Below are 14263 nucleotides of genomic sequence, written 5' to 3'. Positions count from 1 at the left end.
CATAATTTTAAAATATCCCTGCCACTAATGAAAAGAAAGAGTGGAAGTGTTCTCTGCCAGTATAGAGTTAATTGTGGGCAGGACTGGTCTGTGCAGCCATAGCTCTGCCTCCACTCCACCCTGGTGGCCGGAACTTCCCAGCCAGAAGGAGAGGGCCAAGGGGATGAAGATGTACCTAGCAATCTCAGAACCCAGCAGAGGCCCCACCCTGAGCACTTTGAGGTAGGGAGCTGTTGGTACCCAAGGATGTGGGAATGAAGAAAGAAGCAAAGACAAATTTAAAGCAAATATTACAAGCCAGGTGGGCGTCATTTGTCTTACTGTCATAGATAAATTGTCTGCTCCCATTGCATTGATTAGATTTATAAGACGCAAACTTTGGCTCCAGGAACATTTATTAAACATCATCCTGTCCTTGTTACCTACACTCCTTTCTGATTCCCAGTTCACCAGACCACAGGAACTCAAGCATCTGTTCATAGTTTTGCTCCCAATCCTCCCCTAACATTAACCACAAAGCAATAGTGAAAAAAAGAATGCAGAGACAAATGGATCATCTGAAATAGCTTTTAGGTTGACCATACTGTCCTACCTCAGTGAGTGTCCAGAGCCAATTTTAAGTTGCCATCACCCTGAGTGGTTTTAGAGCACTTTTTTTTTAGCAGGTGTTAATTTTTTTTAGCAGGTGTTAATTATTATTACCTGTGCACTTAGATGTTCACTGACCCATCCTGGTGTTCTTGGTCTCAGGGCCTGAGGATCATTTTCTCGGACGCATCACGGCTCGTCTTTCGGCTCAGTTCCTCCAGTGGTGTGCGGGCCACCATCAGACTGTACGCAGAGAGTTACGAGAGGGATCCCAGCGGTCATGACCAGGAGCCACAGGTACAAAAGCAGAGCTGTGCTGTCAACACTGTGTGTTTCATTGCCGCTGGCAAATTTACAGAGCTCCCGTGGGCCATTAGTGGGAGTGATTTTACTTTCTGAAGAGGTGTATTGATTGCTTCAGCTGAAAGGCAAGCTTAGCTGACTCTAAGTAAGTTTCACTCATTCATTGCAGTGTTTGAAACAGAAAAACTACTGTCTCACATCTGAGTTCTCACCAGCACTTCCCTAACAAAATGACTTTGCAGTTCACTTGAGGTGATACTAAGACAAGACATCTTATATAGACAAGTTAAGGAAAGTTTAAGTTAGACTCATACTCTTCAGAGCGTTGACTACTTGCGTATAAATTATGAATGTCCAGGAGATTGGAAAATCCTAGGTTGGAACATGACTTTGAGGTACCAAAATGGATGTAACTCTGCGCTTCCTCTCAAGGTTGCCACAGCAGCCTCTTCACCCACCCAATGTTAACTAGTGCCAGAGACAGCCCCTCTAATGCTGGCCGCTGCCAGCTCCCGGGTCTTCACTCAGTCTGGACTTGTTCTCTGGGGTCCTCATGGATGGTTCCTTGAACTGAAACATTCATAGCACTACTTCTGTGGAAAAGTAGAGAAATAGAAATGTAGCTTTTCATTTTAGGATTTCCAGCTCTAATTTGCCCTGGACAGTTTAAGATACCACAAAAGGTTTTCTTTCTTTGGCAGTAGTTTAGTGGATTTTTTTTCTCATAGTATCTTTTTTGGAGCATCTCAGAGTTTGGTAAACATTGCACCAAAAATCCTTACACCTGACTCTGTAACAAGATCTAGTTCAGGTACAATCCTTGATGTGGAAGTAGAGGCCTGAGGGCTGTTCTCAGGGTCACCAGCAGCACGAGTGGGCGAAGCAGGAGGCCAGCATCCAGCCCTGGCACCTTCTCAGGAGCACAGGCTTTCCATGCAGGGGATGGGCTGTGCTCTGCCAAAAGAATTCATTAGTGAGTACATTTCACCCAGAATAGTACCAAGCCGTGCAAGAATTGGAGGCTTACCCTCTTTCTGAATAAAACTCCTGAACGTCTCCTGTTGGGAAGGGTAAGTAAAGTTAAGTCCAGAGCTGCGTCCGGAGTGAGGAATGATGTTCCTGGCTTCCCCAGCTCTGACTCACTCTGACTCCAGGCTGTTTTTTCTTCACATTCTTTTCCCTATTTGCACAGGGTGAATGGTTGTGATATTTGCTTATTTTTATTTACCTTCCACCCTGGACGCTGTCCAGGTCATTAGACATGTGTGTGTGGAAGCGACCCTGTACATGTTTGGGCCTCTCTCTGAGGTGGTCCACATAGGCAAAGTGCTCCTTTTTTTGCAAAGCTTCCTTCGAAGCCAGAATCCCCCATAGGACTGCTTTTATAAGGTTGTGTGGGTACAGAAAGCATGAGCAACACTTGTTGGTTTAAAGAGTTTGCCAGTTTGAATGGTTGGGGTCTCTCATTGATACTGCTGTCTCAATCACTAATAGCTGATACTCTCTCCTTTGTCAATGGTAAGCAAGAGTTTGCTCTGACCCTTCTAAGTGAGCGTCACAGCACATGACTGAGCTAAAACTTCTGTATTACAATAGAACTCCTTATTGAAATACTGTACATCATTGACTCACCAATTTAAACCCTACTGTGTAACACATTCAGGTCGCGGCATAACACACTATGATTTTAAAAGAAATCTGAACCCCTACGGAAAGAGAAGATCCTCTCGGCAGGCCTACCTGTTGTGCTTACTGCTCAGATCTGCTGAGGCCTTTACCTGGGAGCACGCAGGGGCTCCGTAGAGCGTTGCTCTCCACGACCACCCGCCTCTGCCTTTGGTGAGCTCCAGAAGGGGAAGCCTTTGGTTAGCTGTTAGCAGTGATCAAAGATAGCTCAAAGATAGTGTTCAAGCTGCTGGTGTTATTACTGATGCAGGGCCCGGCAGGTGAAGACCAGCATGTGGCTTTCTCAGCTTCAGATAGAACCTTTCCACCTTTTCAGTTTGTTCTTATGTACAGCCCAGGAACAAATGAACATCCCACCCTTCCCACACCCTGCAACACACACGCGCAGACACCCATACTGTCTAATGTGCAGAGATCCCATGGAGAGAGAGTCAGTTCTGACTCAACAGGTAGTTTTTATTGATTCACCCACCAATAGCTATCTACATTCAAGGGATTTTGCAAGAGGACAGAGTTCCCTCTAACTGTCTGATCAGTGTCTTGCCATTTCACTCTGGACATGGATCATTATTTTCCAGAAATTTTAAACACAAATGAAGAGAGCAGGTTTTAGACATTTACACTGAGTGTTTTGTGGAAGTATTCCTGACTACCATTGTGATGCACCTAGGAAGACTTGTGTTACAATTTACATGCACATGAATCTCTGCTCCTAAATATAGATTTTCCACTTTGGACCTTTTGTATAAGTGATTGTGTTGTGGGCTAGGTTGGGCCAAAATTAATATCCCGGGCTCTTGCCTTTTACTTAGAGAAGAATTCTGAGTACAGGCACAAACACAACATGCAGCATCATAAGGTTTATTTAGAAAGTGAGAAGAATACACAGGCACATGTGAGCCTCATTTAGGGAGAGTGGGCCAGGAAAGATAAAAAAGGGAATTTCATACCCTGTTCTGCTCATCCTGGGTCTACAAGGTAGAGAGAGAAAAAGGGAGCCTCCTCCCTTTCCCCAGGCTTTGTATTAGCTTTGAAAAGGGGAGTGGTTACGTAGCACTGCCCCCAGGTCCCAGGTAAGGGGAGGTGCATCTTAGGGAAGGGTCATCTGATACAGGAGAGGATTACATGGGGGTGGGGGTAGGTGTAGCCTCCCGCTCATGAATTTAATCTATCTCCCTGACTTTTCCAACATCAGTTGTGCTATTTCTTACCGACATCAAAAGTATTTTTTTTAAACTTGCATCCATATTTATCTGTGAATTGGTGGCAGGGGAGGAAGGACGGGGGAGGGCCTTGAGAGGATAAGAAGGGGTTTGTCCTTGGTCAGTCAGGAAGGAAAGTGTCCGAAGGCCTGTTGCTGGAAGAGTACATCATTTTAAAGATACAAGATTGCTTTAATTTTGCTGGCAATCTGTAGGATTTCGGTGAACCTTCAAACCAGCTGGTAATAATTTGGAAGCAGGAATGAGCCAAAAGAGTTTAAATTCACAGGTAACCCGAAATAGTACAATTGTTTCCATCTTCTTTCCCGCCTGGTTTATCAGCAGGACTGCTAAGCTAACTTTTCATTGGCCTTCCTCTTTTGTCCCTTGGAGCCCATGGGTGGAGTAGCTAATCAACAGTAGAAGAATCCAGAGGAAAAGGAAGGCGAAGTTTTTGTTCAGGGCAAGGTAATCACAGACAGATAATCTGCCTTGACTGACCAGCCTTTGGCTTCAGTGCTTTCAGTGGGAAGTGTGACCACCCCCATTCCTCCCCAGACCTAGGGAGGAGCCTTCCATACAGCTGAAGAAGTGTTGCATATCTCATAAGCTCTACCTAGAAGACATTAAGGACAACATCTAAACACGAGCCCCTGTATATTTGATTCATTTGTAACCAAAGTCCATTTGTCACTTTGATCTACTTGTCCTCTTCATGATTTTACAATTCAGAAATTGATAGTACAGAGCCATTTTATTTTCAGAGACCATCAAAGTTTATGAAAATACACACTTTGAAAAAAAGTGCATGGATTTCAAAATAAGCTTATCTTTTAATTCCATTTTCCTTGAACTTTGTGAAGTACACTTGTATTATTAGTTATGTAAAGCAGGATACTTCAGAGAATGAAGACAGGCACTATTACGTTGAAGTTATCCCCAGTAAACGAGGAGATGGGATTTCGTTAGGTGCACACCTTCATTCTGTCACAGAACTGCGCATGTCTTTAGAAATGGTCTTCAAAAGAACTTCCAGTGTGTGCTGAGGGGCAAGAGGGAGTGTGCCAGTAGCAAATAGAGTTAAATCAGTGGTTCTCAGCGGGGCTGCACATCAGAGCCTCTTAGGGGGACTTGTTAGAAATACCCATTTCTGGGCCTACTCCCAGGAATCCCAGTTTAATTGTTCTTGGGTGAGAATTGTAGCTTTAGAGTTTCTCGAATGATTTTAATTGGGGAGCGTGTTAAAATGTGTATTTTTGACTCAGCTATGAAGAAGGCCAGACAGTTCAGCATTTCTTTTTTTTTTTTTTTTGACAGGCAGAGTTAGACAGTGAGAGAGAGAGAGACAGAGAGAAAGGTTTTCCTTTGCCGTTGGTTCACCCTCCAATGGCCGGCGCACCGTGCTGATCCGATGGCATGAGCCAGGTACTTATCCTGGTCTCCCATGGAGTGCAGGGCCCAAGGACTTGGGCCATCCTCCACTGCACTCCCTGGCCACAGCAGAGCTGGCCTGGAGGAGGGGCAACCGGGACAGAATCCGGCGCCCCGACCGGGACTAGAACCCGGTGTGCCGGCGCCGCAAGGCGGAGGATTAGCCTAGTGAGCTGCGGCGCCAGCCAAGACAGTTCAGCATTTCTAACAAGCTACCAGGCCATTTTGTCTGCTGACCAAGGAGTCAGTTTTGGAATAGCAAAGGGTTAGATGAGACCAGTGAGACCTTAGCATCAGGGCTGTGAATTCTTAAAAACCATAGCATGAATGACACCTATGTTTAGTGCCCTTCCAGGTATTGATTCTTGTCCTCCTCGGTTTGATCTGCGTTGCCTGTTGGACTTCATACGCATGTCTTACAAGCATCACCGATTTGACACAAGCAAAACTGCCTCTCAGTTCCACCCCACACCCAGCCCCAACATCCTGCTTCTCTGTCTCTGTACATGGCAGTTCCATTCTTCTAATTCGCTCAGCCAATAAGACTTTTTTTTTTATTTTTTATTTTTTTTTTTTCTGACAGGCAGAGTGGACAGTGAGAGAGAGAGACAGAGAGAAAGGTCTTCCTTTTGCCGTTGGTTCACCCTCCAATGGCCGCCGCGGCCGGCGCGCTGCGGCCGGCGCACCGCGCTGATCCGATGGCAGGAGCCAGGAGCCAGGTGCTTTTCCTGGTCTCCCATGGGGTGCAGGGCCCAAGCACCTGGGCCATCCTCCACTGCACTCCCGGGCCACAGCAGAGGGCTGGCCTGGAAGAGGGGCAACCGGGACAGAATCTGGCGCCCCGACCGGGACTAGAACCCGGTGTGCCGGCGCCGCTAGGCGGAGGATTAGCCTAGTGAGCCGCGGCGCCGGCCGCCAATAAGACTTTAAGATGCGTTCTTGACTCCTTTCTCTGTCTCAAAAACACACCCCCACTGCAAAGCCAACAGTAAATCCTCTCAAGGTGACGTTCAAAACACATCCAGAGTCTGACCCTGGCTCACCACCTCCCCATTTCCACCCAGAGCCAAGCCACTATTCTCTCTTGCAGACAATTGCAGTGATTTTTAAAAACTGTCTCTTCTCTGCTTCTGCTCGTTGCCCACTGCTACCCTGTTCTCAGCACAGCAACCAGAGTGATTCTTTCAATACATTCTAGACCACCTCCTTGCTCTGCTGAAATCCATTCTCCTTCTTTCACTGAAGAGCCAAAAACCCCTTCCCTGTCCTCAGGCGCCCTCATCTCCTATCTCACTTCCTCTTTCTGTCTCCACGTCAGACATTATCTTATGAGCGCGCCAAGGATGATTTGCCTTGTGGCAAATAAAATGGCTGTGCCCTCTGGAATGCTTCTCCTTGCGATATCTGCATGGTTTGCCATGTCAGTTTTCAGTGAAGGCTTCCCTGGCTAGGTTATATGAAATAAGCTATGTTGCTCAGCTTTTCATCATTACTGTTAATTACCTGAGAGAAGCCACTGACAGAGGAAGGTTTGTTTGGGCTCATGGTTTTGGAGGTTCACTGTCCAGGATCGGGCAGCCCATGTGTTTGCTGTCTGGTGAGTGCAGAGTGTCTGCAGAGGAAGAGTCACACGGTGAGCCAGGAAGCAGAGAGGAACTCACTCATGTATGCGTATGTGGGCTTTCCTTCTAAAGCCGCCGTGATGGAATCACCTGACTCCCACCAGCAGCCTAAGTCCAATCCTATAATTGGATTAGATTTTCACCCTTAACCTGTTGACCATTAACATTTACCAGAAGCCTTTGGGGACCAAGCCTCTAACACATGGGTCTTTGGGAGATGACCCAAACCATAGCAAGCCCTCGCATGTAGCACCTCTTTTTCCCTTGTTCTGCTTTACTTTTCTTCCACCTTACTCAAATATTTATTTTTTTGAAGATCTATTTATTCATTTGAAAGGCAGAGTTATAGCAAGAGAGGGAAAGTGAGAGGAGAAAGAGAAGAGGGGATGGGAGAGAGAGGGAGAGAGAGAGGGAGAGAGGGAGAGAAACACTTTTATCTGCTGGTTTACTCCACAAATGGCTGTAAAAACTGGGCTTGAGCCAGGCTGAAGCTGGAAGCCTGGAATTCCATACCGGCCTCCCACATAGATGCAGGGATTCAAGCAGCGGGGCCATCTTCCACTGCTTTCCCAGTAACAGTAGCAGGGAGCTGAATCGAAAGTGAGGCAGCTAAGACTTGGAACTGGCACTCATATGGGATTCTGGCATCACAGGTGGCAGCTTAACTCACTGTGCCACAATGCTGGCTCCCATGTTTGCTCATTTGTCTGTCTCCATGTAGTTGAATGATAGCAATAGGAGGTAGGACCATGTCCATTTTTTTTCATTGTATTCCAGTGCACACAGCGGTACCTGGTATATGGAAAATGCCCAATGCAATTTTGCCAAATTAATGGAATGTGAGTGTTAATTACTTTGAAATATCTCAGACCAATTATGACATGGAAAACTGAAATATTCTGTATGCAGTGTGAACCCTGATGATACTATCAGGTTTCCTCCAGTCAAGGAGAGTTTGAATAAAATAAGTTGCCATTTTTAAGGTCTACACAGTGTGCCAGGCTCCATTCTGGATATTTCATATATATCCATTAGCTCATTCATCATTTCATTGGCCCCAGAGCAAAATGATCCTGCTTTTCCAAGGAAAAGGAAACTTCCAAGGAAACTGAGCCATAGAGTAGATTCATACCCATGAAGCTGCTGGTTCTGGGCTGTAGATTCAAATTAGATCTTTGTTCTAACAGAAGTCACCTTGTGCATGCTAATGCTTGCAGTCCACAGGAGAGAGGACTTCTTACCTGTGCTTCAGTCCAAGACTGCATCTGGTGCCTAAGTTCAGGATCATTGTTGAGAGCGTTTTCTCACATACACTAACCAAACCAATTCTTTGATTCTCTGATACCAGCAGAAAATCAGTTCACTTCATTTCTGAGACCATTTGGAGTTAGGCCAGACCCACAGGTGAAGGGCTAAGTTCTGTGGGACTGCCCTTGCTTCAGATGCCAGCTGCAGATTTGGGTACCCAGGCTACCCATTTCTTCTGGGGCCAGTTACAAATGTGAGCGTTCCCATGACTCTCGTTAGGTGCAACATTCACTAGAACCATTCACTGCACTCAGGAAAGCTCTTTCCTATTACTGGTTTATTAAAAAGGATACAACACAGGAACAGCACGTCTAGGGCAGGGTATGGGGAGTAGTGCAGGGCTTCCAGGCCTCCCTGAAGCACTTGAATGTGTTCACCAACCCAGGAACTCTCCAAACTCTGTTGTTGAGTGGTTTTTATGAAAGTCTGTATGGAAATACTATTGGTTAATTCATTGACCATTGCTTGCACTTGATCTCCAGCTCTTCTCCCCTTCCTGGAAGTCAGGGGCTGGGCTGGAAGTTCTGCCTGTCTAATGACCTAGTTGTTTCTCTGGCAGTCAGTCCCCAACCTGAAGCTGTTTCAAGACCCACAAGATCCACATTTATAAAATGACCAGTTTTCTCTTCCTTATTCTGAATTATCAATGAATAGATTTTATTAAAAGCATAATGTGTGGGGGCTAACTCTGTGGCATAGCAAGTTAAGCTGTCATTTGTAACATTGCCAACATCCCGTATCAGAGTACCGCTTCCTATCCAGCTTCCTGCTAGTGGCGTGGGAAAGCAGTGGAAGATGGCCCAAGAACTTGGGCCCCTGCCACCATGTGGGAGACTGGGATGGAGTTCCTCTCCCTCTCCCTTTCCCATTGCTCTTTCAAATAAATAAATCATTTTTTAAAATAAAAAGAATAATGTGCTAAGCACTATTAATGCTTTTTATAGTTAAGGCATCTGAATGAGTGGTCAAAGACTTAGAGAATAAAATCAGAAATGGAAATAATATATGAAAGAATTAGAATCAGAAATATGAACCAAAGAGACATATAAATGGGTGTTTGTCATTCATTTTTAATAACAAGATAAAAATTTTATGTAGTATGTGTATATGCATGTGTACATATGTGCACACAGTGTGAGCATATTTTGCAATTCCACTAAATAAGTATGTCAAATATTGTGCCATTATTTGAAAAGGTAACCTGCACAGAATATCTTAGTAGCCATAAATGCAAGAAAAACCATGAGGAAATACTTTATTTTTTGTGCTGCTGCAGTGTTGAACTGTAAGGGGGTGGGTGAAGTGGTGGAAGGAGAGTGTGAAAAAGATGCACACGGTGGACTGGTTGGGATTTGAAGTCTGTGGCCATGCTAAGGTGCTGGCTGATTTTGCTGGGATGAGAGGTGAGACCAGGAGGCCTTTGGGCATTTAAGAATGCAGGAGGTAGAGATGACCAGCTGTTCTCCATAACTAATGAATATGGAATTTGAGGAAATAAATTCAAGCTGATTTGGAAGGAATTCAGACAAACGGTTGTGAAGGCTCCTGCCCAGTGACTGGTTTGGCTTTTCTGAAAGCCTCTATGACTACATAGATTCAGATACTTTCTAAATATAGGCAGAGGTGGAAAGCACTAAGCAATATAATGTTTAAAAATATGTTTTAGTCTTAAAATTTTGGTTCTGTGAGCTGCCAAGAAATGAAATTCTGGTCCAAGTGGGTTAGATTTCCCCCTAGTGGTGTAGACAGGAATTTAGTCCAGCTGCGTTTTTACAAATCCTTCATGTGAAGTACAACTGAACTTGGGAAAGAGGCAAAGATGTCTCCATTTTCTATATTCCTACTCATTTTGGTGAATCAGCCAGGGCCAACAGTGCTTCTTTCTCTCATTTATGATACTGAAATTTGCACCCACGCTGCCATTACAGTGCTTGATTATCCCTGGCTGTGAGAATGCTTCCTGGAATGGTCAGTCACCTGAGGGCCTGTGAAAAACTCTTGGGAGTTCCAGATTTGGTAGGTGTTTCTCAAGGGTTCGTGTCTGTTGCAGACCAGAGCTGTTGAGAGCTTTGATGACAGTGGCCCTTGTTCCAGGTGGGCTGGTGTGATCAGAACTCCCTTGCAGATGCAGAGTGAAGGGCCTGTCCACCCATATTGCACTTGGGGACTTGGAGAGAAGTGTGTGACTGTTGCTGTAAATCACTCATGCTGGCCCCAAACACCAAGCAACTCAAATCCACCTTAATGGCATCCTATACAAAAGAGATTCTCATTTCCAAATATAAGAATGTAACTGCTAGCCTATGCCACAAATCTATTAACATTCTTAAGAAACTAAAGAACTTAAGTCTGTACCTTGATTCTGACTTCGAATCACATTTAGATGAAGGTTTTTAGAACCTAAACTCAAAACAAAGCATATTTCTTCTAACCACTTCCCCATATGCAATGCAAAATAAAAATAAGATTTAAAAAGCACTAAAAAGTCAAACAAATTTTTTATTCTTTTCCTTATGATTGTATTCTGATAATCTAAAATAGTAAAAGTAAGCTGCTTCTTAACTTATTTTTTATTGTGGGGCCTCTGCCTTGTGTCTGAAGCATTTGGCTAACCAGCTGTTGGTTAACCGAAACATTTATGTCCACAGATTACTGAGTCTTGCTGCCTCTTGTTTACTCAGCCTGAAAGAGAGAGAATGAATGAATGATCTTGGTCACACGAGAACAGAGGGTCACTGGTCATAGCTCTTCTGGCCAGATGAATGGGTTTGACAAGCTGTGCCCAGCACTGTATTGCTCTCCCCAGCATTTCCTCTGTGTCAGCCTAGATGCATGATACAACCAAGTGTCCGTGCCTTTCAGCACGAAGTTACCCAACTCTGGTGGACTGGTAACAGTTCAGGCTTTCTTTGAAGCAGTGCCCTTCATTGGTGGAGAGTAAATCATTTGCTGTGCTCATAAATGAGAGTGTAACCTAGCAAATGCCTGCCGATGGTAAACCTGGAGGTAGGCTATGCCCTGCTGAAGAAAGCTGGGGACTGTGGAGCAGCACTGCTCGGCCTCCCCCACGGCAGTGCTGTGTCTGCTTGGAGAGCATGGGCTCTGCACTGCCCCGGGGGAGGAAAGCGCCTGGGGGAGCGCTCCTGTCCACTCTTGGCTGGTTTCAAGTTTGACACTGTAGTTCCAGAATGAGAACTTCAGCTCAAGATGCAGGTAAGAGAGTGCCTCATCCTTTGTTTTTGCCTCCCAAGAATGCCAGGATTATATCAATGCCAGGAGGGCAACATGCTTAGGCCTCTGGTAGGTGATAGGGAAAGCATTGAAAGGCTTATGGAAATCTGGTTTTATGTTCCTTTTTTGTTCTCATTTCTAAGCATTCTTTTCTTTATAAAAAATGATTAGAAAGGCAGAGAGAGACAGACAAAGAAAGAGACAGAGAGCTCTCATCAACTGATTCACTCCCCAAATGCCCTAACCAGCCAGGACTGCACCAGGCTGAAATCAAAAGCCTCAAACTCCATCCAGCCCTCTCATATGAGTGGCAGGAACCCAAGTACTTCAGCCATCATGCGCTGCCTCCCAGTGTGCACCTTAGTGGAAAGCTACAATCAGAAGTGGAGTGGGACTCGAGCTCATACAGTCCAGTACGGCACATGTGCATCCCAAGTGGGTTCCTTATTGCTGTGCTGAACACGTGTCCTGCATTTCTGACAGTTTCTGTTGGTAGAAATCATCATATAAGGCATTGAGTGGTAGTCTGGAGCCCTTTAACTCCATAATATGGAATGGGCTGCAGATGAGGCTGTGAGAGTGGACTAAAATTTAAGTCTCCAGATGGCCCCAATGGCTGGAGCTATGCTGATCCAAAGGCAGGAGCCAGGAACTTCCTTCAGGTCTCCCATGTGAGTGCAGGGGCCCAAGGACTTGGGCCATCTTCTGCTGCCCTCCCAGACTACAGCAGAGAGCTGGATTGGAAGTGGAGAAGCTGGGACTCAAACCGGCGCCCATATGGAATGCCGGCACTGCAGGCAGCAGCTTCACCTGCTATGCCACAGCACTGGTCCCAAACCTGGGTCTTTTCTAAGGGCACTGCCAGGGCCCTTGTAACACAGTGTTTTAGGTACACTGCACAGTGTTCTCACCCCTCCACCCTTCAGAATCCCTGCATCCGTGAATGGCATGGCCCAAATTTGCTTCCTCTCCAGCTTGGAGTAACACTTGCTGAGTTGGGATTGTTCAGTGATCCTGTTTCACCTAAGATAAGGTGCAGTCTATAGGCTGTTCCAAGCTTATTTGCCAGGGAAAAGGGCTTCCAGCACTAAGAATGGGTGTGCCATGGAGGGAAGTTGATTGAAAGAAGGATCTGCAGAGTCTCTGTTGCTGGCTTCAAGGTGTTGAACACAAATATTAGACCCTTGGAGCAGGATTCCACACGCGTTTTCTGTAATGGTCCAGATGGTAAATAGTTCAGGCTTTGGGGACGGTGCTGTGGTGCAGTGGGTTAAAGCCCTGGCCTGAAGCACTGGCATCCCATATGGGCGCCAGTTCTAGTCCTGGCTGTTCTTCCGATCCAGCTCTCTGCTATGGCCAGGAAAAGCAATAGAAGATGGCCCAAGTCATTGGGCCCCTGCACCCGCATGGGAGACCGGGAGAAGGCTCCTGGCTCCTGGCTTTGGATAGGCTCAGCTGCGGCTGTTGTGGCCATCTGGGGACTGAACCAGCGGATGGAAGACCTCTGTCTGTCTGTCTGTCTCTCTCTCTCTCTCTCTCTGCCTGTGCCTCTCTCTGTAACTGTCTTTAAATAAAATAAATCTTTAAAAAAATAGTTCAGGGTTTGCAGCTGCCTTAGTCTCCTAGGGCAGAGAATCACACATGTGGTGGCTTAAACAGCTGAAACTTCCTGTCTCATGGCTCTGGAGGTAGCAAACCCAAACTGAGGGCATCAGCAAGCTTGGTTCCCTTAGTGGGCCAGGAGGAAGGGGTGTTTTCAGGCCTCCCTCCTTGGTTTGCATGGCTGTCTCCTCCCTGTGTCTTCACATCGTCCTGCCTGCATATGTGTCTGTGTCCCGCATTCCCCTTAGTTTGAGGTCATCAGTCAGATTGGATCATAGCCCACCCTCTGACCTCGTTTAAACTTGATGACCTCTATAAAGTCCTAACTCCAAATAAGGTCCCATTCTGAGGTACTGGTGGTTGGGTTTTCTACACAGGAATTTGGGAGGGGACACAGTTCAACTCAAAGCATCCTTACACATTCTATGTTATAGCTTCTCCACTGCCCTTGTAGCCACAGATAATACATAACAAGAGATGAGGCTGTATTCTAAAACACCTTATTTATAGACACTACAGTTGGAATTTCATATAAGCTTAACATGCCACAAAATCTTCTTCTGATTTTTTTTTCTCACTGTTTAAGAATCTTAAAACTGGGGCCGGCACTATGGCTTAGCAAGGTAGGCCAGCTCCTGCAGCACTGGCGTCCCTCCCATATGGGCGCCGGTTCATGTTCCAGCTGCTCCACTTCCAATCCAGCTCCCTGCTAGTACACCTGGGAAAGTGGAAGATGGCCCAAGTGCTCAGGCCCCTGCACTCACAAAGAAGACCCGGAAGAAGCTCCTGGCTTAGGACCAGCCCAGCTCTGGCCATTGTGGCCATTTGGGGAGTGAACCAGCAGATGGAAGATTTATCTCTGTCTTTTTTCTTTTCTGTAAATTTTTTTTTATTTGACAGGTAGAGTTATAGACAGTGAGACAGAGAGAGAGAGAAAGGTCTTCCTTCTGCTGGTTCACTCCCCAAATGGCTGCTACGGCTGGCACTGAGCCGATCTGAAGCCAGGAGCCAGGTGCCTCTTCCTGGTCTCCCACACAGATGCAAGGGCCCAAGCACTTGGGCCATCCTCCACTGCCCTCCCGGGCCACAGCAGAGAGCTGGACTGGAAGAGGAGCAGCCGGGACTAGAACCCAGCGCCTATATGGGATGCCGGTGCCACAGGCGGAGGATTAACCAAGTGAGCCACAGTGCCGGCCCCTTATCTCTGTCTTTCCTTCTCTTTCTCTCTGTAACGCTTACTTTCAAATAAATAAATAAATAAGGCTCTAAAAAAAATCTTAAAAGCCATTC

At 46.1% G+C, this 14263-nt stretch overlaps 1 protein-coding gene across 1 annotated transcript in view; it reads left to right on the top strand.

Moving 5' to 3' along the window:
* PGM5 (phosphoglucomutase 5) overlaps window positions 1-14263 on the top strand; it is a 231651-nt gene that overhangs the window by 193230 nt on the left and 24158 nt on the right. The window contains exon 10 of the mRNA XM_002708190.6: window positions 751-885. Within this exon, the coding sequence (XP_002708236.1) occupies window positions 751-885 (135 nt within the window). The remainder of the gene's footprint in view (window positions 1-750; window positions 886-14263) is intronic.

The sequence above is a fragment of the Oryctolagus cuniculus genome, chromosome 1 (genome assembly GCF_051225735.1).
Source record: "Oryctolagus cuniculus isolate XC-2025 breed Fujian yellow rabbit chromosome 1, ASM5122573v1, whole genome shotgun sequence".
NCBI classification, from domain to species: domain Eukaryota; kingdom Metazoa; phylum Chordata; class Mammalia; order Lagomorpha; family Leporidae; genus Oryctolagus; species Oryctolagus cuniculus.
The sequence above is the reverse complement of the archived record's forward strand: the minus strand, read 5'-3'. Positions and strand labels throughout refer to the sequence as shown.